Below are 15,656 nucleotides of genomic sequence, written 5' to 3' on the forward strand. Positions count from 1 at the left end.
GCTATGAGGATGCTGAATGTGAGTGGAAGAATTTCCAGGTCTCCACTTGGTTGTGAAGTTTTTTAAGCATGGAATGTGGACAATAGTGTACAACCAAACAAAACACATTAAAGCCCATTAAACCATCAACATAAAAGACATTAAAGTTCACAATCTGAACAATCTTACCATTGGAATCTTTCTCAGTGTGGGAAATACTTCATAGGAAAATTTGCAGTAGGTAAAAGTAGTGCTCTACAATTACATTCTGGGCAAAATCCTCATAAAGGACATATATCTTTATCATGTTGAGCTAGCTGCTGAGCTGAAGGAACAAAGTTGGTAAGCAAGCTTTGACTGTAATGAAACATGTGAAAAGGATTGCATCTTTCTCATTCAGCCTTTGTTAACAGAGGCACTACCTGTCTTCATCCAGGGCTTCTTACTGATGTGGGATGTTGCCTTGTCCGTATGTACTTTGTAAGGGTTACCCATTGAATCCCCAAAGCAAATTTTTTTATTCTGTAGCTTTCCATGCATCTTCTGAATTTTCTTCCTGGTGTAACTTTTCTGAATTTGTGTGGGGTCCAGATCCCACATTTATTTTTCTAAATTTGCATAGTGCAGGTGCATGTAGGTACTTTCTGATGCTGTAACTGACAAGTTTGATTCTTTCTTGGTTGTCTTACGTCCCCTCATTGAGAGTGTAGGCCTCTGAACATGATCTGTTCCAGATGCTCTAACATCTGCATTACTGGTTTCTACATAACAAATTACAGGAAATTGTATTATGAACTGTTCATGATAGAGCATATTCAGAAAACAGAGTGTTTTCTACATGGGCACTCCTTTGACTGTGCTAAAATATCTGTCTTTTAACACCTAAGAGAATTTTTTTCTTTTTGGGATCTCTATGCCTTGCTTCATTTGCTCAGTTATTTTTATTCTGCACTGGAAATCTCTTTATGAGTAAATCATGATTTTATGATTTTACTTCTACTTGTTAAAAGTTAAAGAGTATGTGCATTATCAAGAGGGTTGCTTGTCAATAAGTAGTGCTGGGATGTGTAGTATACATTGCCATTTGTCTTCTGTTCTCTTTTTTCCTTACGGTTCAGTGTCTTTCTGAATGCAGTGTTGAGATGTGTGTGCCAGTGAGAGGTGATTCCAAAAGCCTTTTTACATACTATTTGGACAAAAGAATTCCTTTATCTGCAGTGTCTGTGGATTATCAACTAGAATAAATTATGAGCAAGTGGACTGAAATTATTTTGAAGTTGAAGATTTCAGCTTCAAGTTAGTTCTATTTTAGCTACTGCGACTTTTTCACTTATCTTGCACTATAGTAAAAATTGTATGTTTGACTTCTGTTGATAAAATATATGGCAGTGATGCAATGTGATAAATATTTTCCTTATTCTCTTCTTACACCAGAGTTCATTAGTCTATGGCATAGTTTACATTATCAGATATGTGTATGTGAAAATTTGTGACCTTTTTATTATGCAATGCTGTGTTCCATCAAACATCTACAAGTATGTAAAAATTGCTCCATTTGTCTGTTCAAGTGCTCTCCATCATCAAACCTGCAATTTTTTTTTTTTTTTTTTTTTTTTTTTTGAGGTGTGAATATATAAAGTGAATGCTGGAGGATAGTCACTTTTCCTCTTTAAAGTGAGATAAACAGAGCAGGTTACAGTCTTGCTTATGCTTATGACCACCAGTGACACTTAAAAAAATTTTTGGCAGTATTTTCTTCAGTGTGTTTATTAGTCTTTTTGAAAAAATACATATATGCATATATATATATATATATTACAAAATGACTTTGTTTACAGATAGCAGATCAGATGTTCTTTCATAGTGATTATCGGCCCCTTATCCGTGATGCCAACAACTTTGTCCTGGATGAACAAACACAGCAGGCTCCACACCTTATGCCTCCCCCATTTTTGGTTGATGTGGATGGCAACCCGCATCCTGCAAGGTTTCAAAGGCTGGTTCCTGGTCGAGAAAACTGCAGGGAGGAACAGCTTATTCCTCAGATGGGAGTGACATCTTCAGGTATGGAAAACTTCATTTTGGTCACTGTAGCATTTGTAGTTGCCTGTAAATGTTACACATTTTCCTTCTCATTATGTTCTTTTTTTTTTCATTTTTGGGAGTAGCAGTTCATATAATGTTGAAAAATTGCATTGTTCTGGCACTGATTGCTAGTGACAGACAAGTAATTATTTGTCATCAATCAGATTAATACTAGTTGATGCTACGCTACGAGTTAGCTTGGAATTTGTTTCATTTTGAAAACAGCATATGATGCTGAATGAGGTTTCAGTTGATCTCTTTGGTTTAAGATATCCTACATCAAAAAGCCTAAAAGTCTGGTCTTCCACAGATCAGTTGTGACAGGTAACACCTGAAAGAAGAGAAAAATACAAAACATACAGGTCTTTTTCCTCTGTAGATAAAGACAGTCAGCTGTACTTAAACTTTGATTTGTTATGAGAACCTCAAGTTTTGATAAGGATGGAAAATCTACGACATTTTTCTGAAGTCTTATAGTACACACATACTATACGTGATGAACAGGAATATGTTCTGTCTGTCACTGTGTAGAATACTACCTAGATGTGGTCCATGTGGATGGAAATATGGATGGAGAAAAGGAAGTGGTTTCTTCTTCTTTTTTTTTTTTTTTAAGATCAGTTTGGCGTTATTTGTAATATTTCCAACTGTTTTCATAAGACAATATGTCTACTTATGAGATCAGTGAATAAATCTGACTGCCTTGCTACACACATCAGAAAACATCCAACTGTGCTTATACCAGAGTTCACTTCTTGATTTCAAACTTCTGCAGCTTTGGTGAAGTTGACTGCAACTAAACTAACTTAAAAACTGAGAGCACTGTCTTAAATATTTATATTCTTACTGCATAGCATAATCAACGTGGCTTCTTTCTTGCCACAGTCAAAGCTATGTATCTTGTAGCAAAATTGCTGTAATATTGAGTATTTCGTCTTTCAAAGTATATACCATGATATCTCCTTGGATGATAGTGGGAAAACAGTTTCTGTAGCTTGTTTCTTTGAATACTGTCACCCCTCATTACAGAGTTTTGCAAGTTCTGCTTCTGTTGACAAGAATTGCTCAGGCACCACCCCACCATGTGTTTAATTGAAGTTTTGATTAAAGTGTTCTGTGATGCATTTGGGGCAGGCTGAGCACACAGTTCACAGAATCACAGAATTCTAGGCATTAGAAAGGACTTCTGGAGATCATCTAGTCAACCCCCCTACTAAAGCATGTCACAGTAGGTCATGCAGGAAAGTGTCCAGGTGGATTTTGGATATCACCAGAGGAGGAGACTCCACGACCTCTCTGGGCAGCCTGTTCCAGTACTGTGTAACCTTTGGTTTAAACTGATTAAAGGTAACAGCAGTTGTGTTAAGCTTCTTATTTTGATTGCACTTGATCAAATATAAACCTTTCTTGGAATTAGTGGTCACCTTCACCCTGCTCCAGGAAATTTAATGCAAGAACTTAAGAAAAAGTTATCCTATTTTATAAACAAGAACACCAAGGAAAAGACTATTAAAAATATGCTTAGGCAATACTTAATCAAATTATTGTGTACTGTACTTGTAAATTTGAAAGCTAAAAACTTAGATGAGCAGTTTGTAATACAAGATTCTTTAATATTTGTGTGTTTATTCTCTTGTGTGTTTTATTTCTACAGGACTGAATCAAGTCCTTAGTCAACAAGCAAACCAAGAAGTTAGCCCACTGGATAGCATGATTCAAAGACTTCAGCAAGAGCAGGATCAGAGACGTTCTGGGGAGGCAGGAACTAGTAGTACCAGCCGGATAAGCAGAGGTAAATTACACACCTGTGGTGAGCGTTTTTCCAACTAACCATCTGAAAGTTGGAAAAATGCTAATTGCATTTCATGTTGTATGATTTTGTTGAGCTACTAGAGAAGAAGTGCAGAATGATAGGACATTATTCCTGTCGTTTTTCTACTTTTGCAAAACTTCATAATTTTTCACATGACAAAATTATCTTTAAGTTGTGTGCTCACTCAGAGGATTTGCAGTGGCTGTGTTCCCTTAGGTGTAACTATTCTGCAGTTTAATCTGGAATTGCCCATCTATTTGAGGGAAATCTGAATTGTCTCAAACAAGGAAACAGAAGGGAGAAAGAAGGAAAAGCTTACTTGTATCTCATAATAGCTATTCCATATTTTACTGTAGATTACAGGGTAGATTTCAATGCTTAAAAAAAACCAAAATAATAATGAAAGAATCTTGATTGATCTATCTGAATAAGCAAGAATAACGTGTGTGAATTGTGGAAAAATGCTTGAATTTTTGCTAGGATTGTGGGTGTTTGTAGGATGCTGCATGTATAGGGTTTTTTTGTTGTTGCTGTTATGTTTAGATTTTTGTTTGTTTTTGATCATTTGGGTTTCTTTTTTGAAAATCTTACAGTTTGGATTCCTAGTACTTTGCAGTATTGTGGCTTTTTTTTTTTTTTTTGAAGGTAGAAAATTGTTTAAGGAATATGCTGACTGCATGAGATCCCTTTTTTTTTTTTTTTAATGTAAAATCATTCTAGAGAACAGTAGCACAAAATATCTTCTTGTAAACATTTTCGAAGACATTTTATAAGAACACTGAACCAATGAGACACTTGACAATTTACTTCTCTTGTGTGTTGATGCCTCCATTCCTTTTTGGAATGACTTTTTAAAATGGATTTCTGCAACCCTGTAGAACTTTGGAAGTTATAGGAATTGCTTTAATATTTGCTCTCTCCTGAATAATAACTAAAACGAACTTGTTCCTTCTTTCCAAGCATTTTGAAATTTTTGGATGTTACCCTAACAATTTCCAGTTAGTACAACTATTGCCTTTTGATTTACTTATTTATTTATTTATTTTTAGCATCTGTAAGTTCTACCTCTGAAGTTCATTCACCACCAAATATAGGGTTAAGACGTAGTGGGCAAATAGAAGGTGTGCGTCAGATGCACAGTAATGCACCCAGAAGTGAAATAGCAACTGAGCGGGACCTCGTGGCTTGGAGCCGGAGGGTTGTGGTGCCTGAACTGTCTTCTGGTGTGGCCAGGTAAGCAAAGGTCCAGTTTGCAGAATATTTTAATTTTGTGAACTTTGTTAAATTAAACAGTGTCACAGTCCTATTTGTGCTTCTCTCTTCCGTGGTCTTAATTCTTGTAAAATCAATATGTGTGAAATAGTTCTTGTTTCCTTGACACTTGTAAAAATCTTGGAATTGTACAAGTAATATGAATAAAAAATAAGGATTTTGCAAATGATAATTGAACTTGTAGTTGCAGTAGAGTCTAACTGCCTAGATAATTTTTGACTTGAGGCATACCATTGCAATATGTTTCAGTTGTGTTTGTTCCTGGCATTTTACAGCTGGAGCACTGACCCATCAAGTGCCTGAGTTGAACTTTGATTTTCAAACTTGAAATAACTTTATTTTGTTCAGTGATATAGTCTTGTGATAAATACTTTTATCAATAAGGCAAAAAACCCTACTAACTGCGTTTGGGCTGCTCTAGCTTTTTGAAATAAGATTGAAATTCTTATGTAAACAGAGGATTTTCTGAATGGTTAAGTTTTGGAAATGTTCTCAAGAGAAGATAATTAATACAGACGCTATGTTGATGTATGAAGGTGCAGATTTTCTTTAGATTCAGAAATTGTGCCAATTGTAAACAACCAAGAAAAGGTACTTTTCAATTACGTTTTTTAGATTCTGAGAATATTTTCAAGAAAGTTGCCTTTGAATTTAGAATAGTGGCTTTGGGAATAGTTGAATCAGATGTCTTTTGAACAGAACATAGCCATGTACTCAATTCTTGCCACTTGAAGTCTTTATCTGGAAAGGGTAATTTTGAAGCCGTTCTGACTCTCCACAAAGAAATGACTGTTCAAAGCATGTCACAACTATTGAACGTTTATTCCATGACTTGATAGAGAAGTGGTAGTATTTTTGTGTTAAGGTTAACGCCTTAATTTTCTATTTTCAGTAGGCAGGAAGAATGGAGAACAGCAAAGGGAGAGGAAGAAGTAAGGGTGTATCGATCAGAAGAGAAAAGAAAACACGTAATGAGTCACATTCAGAGAGAGAACAAAATACCTACTTTCTCTAAGGTAAACAAACACTTGTACTTTATCACAGTAAAAAGCATAAAATAAATGCTGTTTGTTAGGCCGCATGAGTTTACATCACTATTCTCAGTTTTAAATTTGAAAGCCAGGGGTATGGGATTTTGCTTACCTCCGCAGAATGAGGACATATGTCCATACTGATGTTTCACTATGCCCTGAATAATCTGAGATTGCTCTTAGAACTCCCCTGCATGAGAAGCGTTGTGAATCCAGATCTGGGAATGTGTTTTGCTGTAGGGTGGCTGTCACTGTTGATCAATACATCTTGATGCAGATGTCTAGAGTTTGACATAGTGTTCTGTGGAAACATTCAATTAAAACTTAAGTCATAGTTCTTTAATGCATTTAAGTTAGTCTCTAATTGAAGAATTGGGTATTTTCTGTCTTGCTGGGCTAATGAGCATTATGCAAATTTCTGTGGTGTTTCTTAAATCATGCATTTTGCTGAACCCAGGATGTATTTTTCAGAAAAGAGTAAAAGGGGAAAGAAGGGAGCGGGCTGTGCTAAAAATGAAACTGTCATCGTAACTGACTTGATGTTTTCATAAACCTTTGAAAAAAAATTAATCTTTCCAGCCTTTATAGCAGTAAGAAAATGAAGGCTGTATTTACAAAAATGACTTTACACAGTGTTAATTTAGAAATCAGTTTTATGTGTGCATCACATTCTCTTTATGCTCTTATAACCAACCAATAATTTAGCATTTATTTAAGCTAAATAACCAACTAGAATCTGTAATGAAAGAAGTAAATGTTAAACAAATGGAAAGGACAACACGTACTTCGATTTCTGTAATATTCTAAAAGAGACTGTAATTAAGATCTTAGGAAAATACATGCCTATGCAAATTGTCCACTGAAAAGTAAAAATCATGAAGTCAAATGTGGAAAATTCTAAAAAAGCAAATGTATAAACACTGTGCAGCTATTGACCACACACTTAATTCCTGTGATATATACTTAGCATTCTTGGGGAGGAAGGGACTGATACTGAATAAATTTCAGATGCTGAGTACTGCTTTCAATTTCTTTCTCAAATTTCTTGTATTTAAATTACATGCTTTGCAATTAAGTGTTTGCTCAAGAATAATTGAACTTTTTTTTTCCTGCAATTTATCTGCCGAATTTTGTATCCAGAGATATGAAGGTATTTGTCCTTTGTGGTTTTGGAGGTGGTCATGACAGAATATCATAAAATTTAATAACTCTTTCTTTCTCGGGAACAATGGGAGATGGGCCTCACTAATTTTAATAAAGTTGGACTGAGGGGATGTATTTTGATGCTGAATTGTAGAGTTTCTTCTTGCTTATGTAAGCTACGGCTCGGTCAAAAGGTCTGTCCTCTGAGAATTTCTACCGGCTTATCCTCGTATTTCTAATTGGTTTATAGTTCTCTTAAAATATCACCAGAGCATAAGAACAGTAGAGTAGACAAGTTGGTCTGGAATTTTGGTTTCAGCAATTGCATTTATTACATCTTTGAAAGAAAGAAAAGAATATAGATGTTCCCTGTATTCTTTGTAGATATTTATTCCCTTACAGTCCTACAGAGGAAAATGTAGCTCAGGAAAAACTTCTATCATTTTCTTCTGTTAACCCAGGGAAGAATGTACTCTTCATTTATCTTGGGTCTGAAAGATCTGTGATCTGGATTCTTATGCCCAGAATGTATGGGTTATGGGTAAGGTAACTTGGCCAGCCCATTAGGTACTTTCCACCTTTATTCTGAGGAAAGAACAGACAGTCAAGATCTCTGCCTTTTAGTATGCATTCATCATTTAGTAATTCTTGGTGAATTCATTTACAGACACTTACAGAAATCCTTCTGATACCATACATGATACTTCTTTTTAATGAAATTTCAGAAACGAAAACTGATACTTTGTTTATTCTTTGTTAAATCTTTCTTACTGGAGGACTTGAGTTGATGAGAAGCATAATGATAATTAAAATCCCTTGAGATGAATGTCAGAGGGATTCAGGTGTAAGTAGATGTCAGATGGACCTGAAATAAGCAGATCTGCAGGGAGAAAATGGCGCTTGATCCCAATTGATTAAGTTTTCCAGTTAGATAAAATGCTGTGATTTTAGTAATTTTTGTTGCTGTGTACAGTTAGCATGAATACATTCTTGCTTTGTAGAGTCAAAAGAATTGGAATGGTCATCTGAATTTGTCATCTTCTGTAATGTCAGTAATAAAATGAAGGACAAGGGAAACAAAGCAAGACTGATCTAATTTCAGAAACTGTTGTGAGGTATTTTTGATTCTTTTTAAATAGAAATTAACTCAGCAGCTTTTCTGTTGCGATTCTTTACAGTGACTGTGTGGCTTTGATTACAGTCTGTATTTCATTGAAGATAGAACTAGAAAATACCATTTAAATCTTTCTGATCTTTCAGAAACAGCAGATTTTGATACTCATACCTTGCAATTTATATTACAGTGATGTTGAGACTGCAACCCTTTTTGTAGTTTAGCAAATTCTTAAGAGTTTTGTGAGAGAGCTTATGGTCTAAAGAAGATGGGGATCACTTCAAGCATATTATTGGGGAAACATTACTTTCCAGTAATATTCAAGCCTAAAAGTTACAGCATAAAGAATTGTAGACTATATGTCATTCTACAATAACATTAGCTAATCTAGAAAAAGGTTGAACATTGTTCTTAAATTTCTTAAAGTTATGTTTGTGCAGTATGAAATGCTATTTTTATATCAACCTGTGAAATTTGTTTGTTCATATAATGATAAAGTAATATTTTCTTTCTTTTCTCAATAAAATGACCCAAATGTGGAAGAAAAAAAATGGAAAGGAGAGCAGAAGCCAACCATAGCATTTTGGGTTTCAAGCCAAAGTGTAGGCTTATAGGGAAAGCATCTATAATAACGTTTTAAGGAGATTCCAAAGTCTTATTACACATTTTTATTCCAGGGTGTTGTGAAAGTTAGTTGTGAATAACATATTTAATAATTTCTGTAGCTTTGCTTAAAGTCTAGTATTTGGCAAACCATTTTTTTAAATTTATAGCGTTTGAAATATAACGTTGGGAAAAGCACACGCAGAAAAAAAAAAAAACAAACACCCACAATCTGAAGTTTCCTTCTTTATCTTAAGAAGGCTGTGAGAATCTGTTGATATTGGAGTTCTAATATTGGACACTTGCTTGTGACCTACTGCTGCTTAATTTACGAGTAAAGGCTAATTCCTGTTGGAAGAAAGGAGGAATGATTCTCCAAGCACATCCTCCTGGCGAAGAAAAAATATCAAGATTTCTGCAACTCTTATAAAAGCATAGCAACGCTGTGCTTCCTTGTGGAGTCAAGGTCTTAAGGACAGTAGTAGGCAGTGCTTTAATTTGGAAGTTGCTGGGACACTTCTGAGTTTCCGCTATATTAGTCGGTCTTCAGAAATGGTGTTAAGAAGTCCTTCAGCTCTGTCTAGATGATATGTATCTGTCCCTTTCAAATACAGGAAATACCATCACTTGTATTTCACAGAAAAATTGTTCTGACAGAAGCTGTAGTTTCTAATGTATCAATAGATGTGCTCTAATACTGAATGGAAGCCTTGGATGTGATACAAGGTATTTGTCGGCATGTGTGACAGTTCATCAAAGTATACAGAGAGTGAGAGTGATGATTGAACCTCAAATCATAGGTAATCTTGGCTTTATTTTCTAACTTCCCATTAGAGTTGAGAGTGCAATTTCAAACTCTTTTCTTCAGAATATCTATTGAAAAAAGACCTATCAGCTGTGTTCCCTCAGCCCTTGTTGAAGAGTTTGGTCATGGTTTTCCATTTTGGGGGGAAAAAAAAAAAAAAAAAAATCCCAGCTTTTACTACCTTTTCTTTCCACTCAAAACTTTATCATACTGCCACCCATTCACCACCAAATAAATGAGAATCTGCCTCACCTACAGCTTCTTGTCAAGTTTTGGCAATGCTATGGTGAATAGGAATGATGTTAAATTGCAGTTGTTTTGGCAGGATGTGAAAGCTATATACCTTTTTGGTCTCTGCTTGAGCAGGGTGATTAACTGAGATGATCTCCAGAGGTCCCTTCCAACCTCAGCCTTTCTGTGATTTTGTTCCTCATGGGTAACAACTTTTAAAAATTCTTATTTTGGTACTGTATCTTTCTCAAAAAAGCTTGTTACCCTTTGGCATTACCCTGATACAATATGCGAACAGTGGTATTACTTGCTTTGATAGGTGCTTCCATGGGGGATTTTTTTTCCTTTTTTTCTTCTTTTCCTTTTTTTCTTCTTTTCCTTTTTTTCTTCTTTTCCTTTTTTTCTTCTTTTCCTTTTTTTCTTCTTTTCCTTTTTTTCTTCTTTTCCTTTTTTTCTTCTTTTCCTTTTTTTCTTCTTTTCCTTTTTTTCTTCTTTTCCTTTTTTTCTTCTTTTCCTTTTTTTCTTCTTTTCCTTTTTTTCTTCTTTTCCTTTTTTTCTTCTTTTCCTTTTTTCTTCTTTTCCTTTTTTTCTTCTTTTCCTTTTTTTCTTCTTTTCCTTTTTTTCTTCTTTTCCTTTTTTTCTTCTTTTCCTTTTTTTCTTCTTTTCCTTTTTTTCTTCTTTTCCTTTTTTTCTTCTTTTCCTTTTTTTCTTCTTTTCCTTTTTTTCTTCTTTTCCTTTTTTTCTTCTTTTCCTTTTTTTCTTCTTTTCCTTTTTTTCTTCTTTTCCTTTTTTTCTTCTTTTCCTTTTTTCTTCTTTTCCTTTTTTCTTCTTTTCCTTTTTTCTTCTTTTCCTTTTTTCTTCTTTTCCTTTTTTCTTCTTTTCCTTTTTTCTTCTTTTCCTTTTTTTCTTCTTTTCCTTTTTTTCTTCTTTTCCTTTTTTTCTTCTTTTCCTTTTTTTCTTCTTTTCCTTTTTTCTTCTTTTCCTTTTTTCTTCTTTTCCTTTTTTCTTCTTTTCCTTTTTTCTTCTTTTCCTTTTTTCTTCTTTTCCTTTTTTCTTCTTTTCCTTTTTTCTTCTTTTCCTTTTTTCTTCTTTTCCTTTTTTCTTCTTTTCCTTTTTTTCTTCTTTTCCTTTTTTTCTTCTTTTCCTTTTTTTCTTCTTTTCCTTTTTTTCTTCTTTTCCTTTTTTTCTTCTTTTCCTTTTTTTCTTCTTTTCCTTTTTTTCTTCTTTTCCTTTTTTCTTCTTTTCCTTTTTTCTTCTTTTCCTTTTTTCTTCTTTTCCTTTTTTCTTCTTTTCCTTTTTTCTTCTTTTCCTTTTTTCTTCTTTTCCTTTTTTCTTCTTTTCCTTTTTTTCTTCTTTTCCTTTTTTTCTTCTTTTCCTTTTTTTCTTCTTTTCCTTTTTTTCTTCTTTTCCTTTTTTTCTTCTTTTCCTTTTTTTCTTCTTTTCCTTTTTTTCTTCTTTTCCTTTTTTTCTTCTTTTCCTTTTTTCTTCTTTTCCTTTTTTCTTCTTTTCCTTTTTTCTTCTTTTCCTTTTTTCTTCTTTTCCTTTTTTCTTCTTTTCCTTTTTTCTTCTTTTCCTTTTTTCTTCTTTTCCTTTTTTCTTCTTTTCCTTTTTTTCTTCTTTTCCTTTTTTTCTTCTTTTCCTTTTTTTCTTCTTTTCCTTTTTTTCTTCTTTTCCTTTTTTTCTTCTTTTCCTTTTTTTTCTTCTTTTCCTTTTTTTTCTTCTTTTCCTTTTTTTTCTTCTTTTCCTTTTTTTTCTTCTTTTCCTTTTTTTTCTTCTTTTCCTTTTTTTTCTTCTTTTCCTTTTTTTTCTTCTTTTCCTTTTCTCTCGTTTTCTCTCTTTTTGGTGAACGTCCAAACTGTCAAAAGAAAAGAACTGAGCTCTTTCCAGAACCAAAGAGCAGTGCGAATTACCTCAGTTTTTTCAAGGAACCAGTAGTTCCAACATAACTAGGATAAAGGCATTTTATAATAACCATTTGAGAAATCTTATTTCTGAATGGAAGTTGGTGTGTGAATTTCTAGGAGTTTTAGTTCTATAGAGAAGACGAGTAAGCAAATTCAGTGTAGTTGTACCATAGTTGCTGCAAAATTAATGCTTGTTGTTATAGAGGATACTTTACTCATTTGTTACATTGGATTTAGCCAATCCTGTTTCTACTGTCAATAGTTCTTCATAAAATATTTCATGATGCTGGATGGGCTTTATACAAAAGCAGTGATTCCCAGTGGGTATTCTATGAAAGTAGCAGAAACAAGTTGTTGTAACAGTGGCTTTTGTAACCTGTCAGTAATCAATCCTGAGAGCCTGACAAGAAGTGAGCAACCCCAGAAGGCTGAGGGCAGAATGTACTGTGTGATGGGCTGAGCAGTCTAGGTCTAAGGCAGTCTAAGGGCTGCCTTAGAGCTGGTCTGGGTAAGGTCAAAGCAGCCCAAAGAGATCTGGTGCGTGCTGCCACTTTGAGTCCAGAAGGACTGCTGCTAGTTTCAAAAGTCTGGGCAATCTTGAAATGCTGATTGCTAAGCAATCCTGCTAGAAGTGTCTTCAAGCAGCTGTGCTATCAGCTTCTCAAGAAGAGGACATTGGTAGCTTCCCCAGTTGAATTCACTAGACAGAATAAAAGAATACACACTTAATAGAACACAGAGTGCTGTATGTTGGTTCTGTGCACTGCGGCAGAAACCATAATGGAATTGCACAGCATGCTGGACTACCCAGGTGGATGGGTGCTGTCATTCCTGAAAAAGGCATGCATCTTCTAACATAGTGGATAAGAGAAAAACTCTAGCTATCAGGCTTCTGCATTTGGCTAAGGAAAACCACAAAAAACCACATCATAGCTGCTTAGTCAAGCTCTACTGTGTTTTTTAACAGGAAGTCGTTTTTTTTGTTGTTTTGGTTTGGTTTTTTTAGTGAGGAAAATTTAACCTTATGAACCAACTTTCATCTATAGGGACAGAAAAGATCACAAAGTCACAGAACAACCCTGTCTGAAAGGGACCTTGAAAAATCATCAGGTCCAACATTTCTTTGGAAAAGGGAGCCTAGGTGAGATTACTTAGCACTATCTGCAACTGCATCTTGAAAGCCTCCAGTGATGAGGTTATTGCTCCATCCCTCGTTTTTTTTTTGTCTGTGCTTTCTTTACGATGTTTGACGTTTTCTGCTGAGGTTGTCCCTATTACTGCAGCACTCAGAGCTTGTTCCCTTTCTGGATACTATATTAATGATTTAGGGCTGGAAACTTTTTACACTTTACACTGTGTGGGCCTCAACAAGGGGGCAGATCTTAACCTGGGGATGGTGAGGCCCACCCCAGAATAACTTTGTCAATCTCCATGAGGGCTGATGTCATTGTTTTGCCTTAAACAGGGGCAGCATAAAATAACAGTTACTTCTGTTGTGGAAGTGAGGTGATACAAACCTCATGAAATCTTGTTAGAACAAAATTTCATTGTTCAAGAAGAAAAAAGTCTGAGAGGAATAGCTACAAGCTGTCTGTCTTACTAGAATGCTCTGATAATATTAATACCTTTCTGTGGTTTGTTCCAGTTCTGCTGATGTTGTTTTTTCAACTATATCAGCACTTGATAGATATCAGGTTTCCTTTAGGGAAGAAAGAGAACACTGGAGGAGCATACCACCTTTTGTGGCATCTAGGAATGAGTGCAGAAGCTATTTCATTGAGACTGATAAGGCCTGAAGTTCAACTATGCGTGTCAAAAATATTACAATCTTGAAATCAAGCTTATAGCACTTAAAATTTCTATACGAATAGGAGATCAATATAGGGTTACATACTTCAAGTGTTAAAAGCAATTGTAAGAATTCATTCTTTACAAGTGACTTTCATTTGAATTCTTTTGTGCATCATCTTACCATTTAAAAGCCTTGACTTAGCATATAGAGATGACTATTACTAATCAATGCATTAGTGTGTGATGTCTTTCACAGATCTGACTCTTTAGATGGAAAAAAAGACATGCTTGAGTTCTCCAAAGAGTCTGTTCTGCTCTAGACAGCTTTAGTTTTATACTTGTGATGTGTTTTGAGTTTTCTGATGTTGAAACTGGTATTGTCTAGCTACAGCAAAGGTTGCTTCCTTTAATACAAATGTTAAATGAAATGGTATGTACTAATAACATATATACTCAAAAATAATCTGTTTTGATTTTTCATGTCTTCACAGAACCATTCTCATGATCATTTGCTAGACACTAGTGATTCAAGAAAACAGCAAGCTAACCAGCACAACTACCGCACAAGATATGCAGTAGAAGAACCTGCAAGGCCTGCTGAAGAGTTAGAAAATGGACACAGTTCCTCAGACGTAAGATCCTCAGTTCCATTTCTTTTTAAGCTCCTGCTTCAGCTAATTAAGCTTTTAGTTAAAAGGCAGTGTTTTCTTTCATTTCTTTAAAAATCAACATTGAATCATGTTTTCTTGTGCAGTTGTGTGTGTTCAGTTTTGCATAAAAATTAACTGACAAAAGGGATTTTGCAAAGTAAATGCCTGCAATATTCAATCTTTCCTAGATTGGTGAGCCTAAAAGTATGGCCTGTATAGCTTATTAGTATGGTCACCTGCAGGGAGGCTGAACAAGATGACCTCTAGAGGTCCCTTGCAGCCTGTGTTTCTGCGATATAGCTACAGTGGAGAAATGGGAAAGAAAAATAGAGAAGTTCTACATTAAAGACTTTTGGTAATAATTTTCTTTAGAATTAAGCTAGCCTTTTGAAATCAGGATTGAGGAGCACTAGGGGCTTCGACTGTGTGTTGAAAAATACTGCTGTGTACTATGCATCTCTGCGTAAATACTTTATTTCCTTTCATCTAAATAAGTCTGAATTCCAAAGAAAATGCTTTGGTTTTTTTCCTATCATTGTCCATCCCCACTCCTCTCTGCCCTTTGTTAGGAAGGGGAAGTAGTTGTTGCCAGTGGTGGAACATCAGAAGATGATGAAAGAGCATGGCACAGTGATGGCAGTTCTAGGTAAGTGACAGTATATCTCCTAGAGAAACATTCTACTTACAAATTTTATAGAATCTTATCTTTACTGCAAACAACCAGCAATAACAAAAATGTACATTTAGAAGATGGCATAGAACTTAAAATTTTCAGGATTTTGTTGTCATCTGTATGATTAGTTAACTTAAAATTCAGGAAATGTTTCAGCCTTGTTTGCTATCAGCAGAAGTATTTGCCAGTGGTTTTTGTGAGGGTTGTTTTTTTGCAGGTGTAAACACTTCAGGCACATAAATGCAGTTTCCTATGACTGTCAGTCTGAGCTTTGTGACCATCTCTGCTGGTCTGTAGCTTGAAGTTAAAGCAAAGACTGAGGTTGTTTCAAGCCATTGCTTCTTCTTGAGTACAATTTTTTTTTTTAAACTTCAGTTCAAAGCTCTTCAAAGCTATAAGACATGAGAATGATATTCAGAATTTAAAATGTATCATCTGAACTGACCAAGTTATGAGTGGGTTTATTCTAGTGATACTAGAACGTGATTTTTACAAGAGTGATTTCAAAGCTTTTCTTTTACTACCATTTAAATTGAAGTTAGAATATATGTTTTTAGGCACT

The 15,656-nt window shown here is 34.8% G+C and overlaps 1 protein-coding gene across 4 annotated transcripts in view; it reads left to right on the forward strand.

Annotated features, from left to right (window-relative positions):
- The window catches only part of PHIP (PHIP subunit of CUL4-Ring ligase complex), a 107,126-nt gene that overhangs the window by 58,514 nt on the left and 32,956 nt on the right, over nucleotides 1-15,656 (forward strand). For 2 of the 4 annotated variants that reach the window (XM_031610834.2, XM_031610835.2), the window contains exons 17-22: nucleotides 1,818-2,043; nucleotides 3,719-3,856; nucleotides 4,927-5,110; nucleotides 6,042-6,165; nucleotides 14,263-14,403; nucleotides 14,991-15,067. In XM_031610834.2, the coding sequence (XP_031466694.2) occupies nucleotides 1,818-2,043; nucleotides 3,719-3,856; nucleotides 4,927-5,110; nucleotides 6,042-6,165; nucleotides 14,263-14,403; nucleotides 14,991-15,067 (890 nt within the window). The remainder of the gene's footprint in view (nucleotides 1-1,817; nucleotides 2,044-3,718; nucleotides 3,857-4,926; nucleotides 5,111-6,041; nucleotides 6,166-14,262; nucleotides 14,404-14,990; nucleotides 15,068-15,656) is intronic. The other 2 variants (XM_090136102.1, XM_031610836.2) reach the window with 2 other exon arrangements.

This window comes from Phasianus colchicus, chromosome 2, assembly GCF_987193195.1.
Source record: "Phasianus colchicus chromosome 2, bPhaCol1.hap1.1, whole genome shotgun sequence".
Classification (NCBI taxonomy): domain Eukaryota; kingdom Metazoa; phylum Chordata; class Aves; order Galliformes; family Phasianidae; genus Phasianus; species Phasianus colchicus.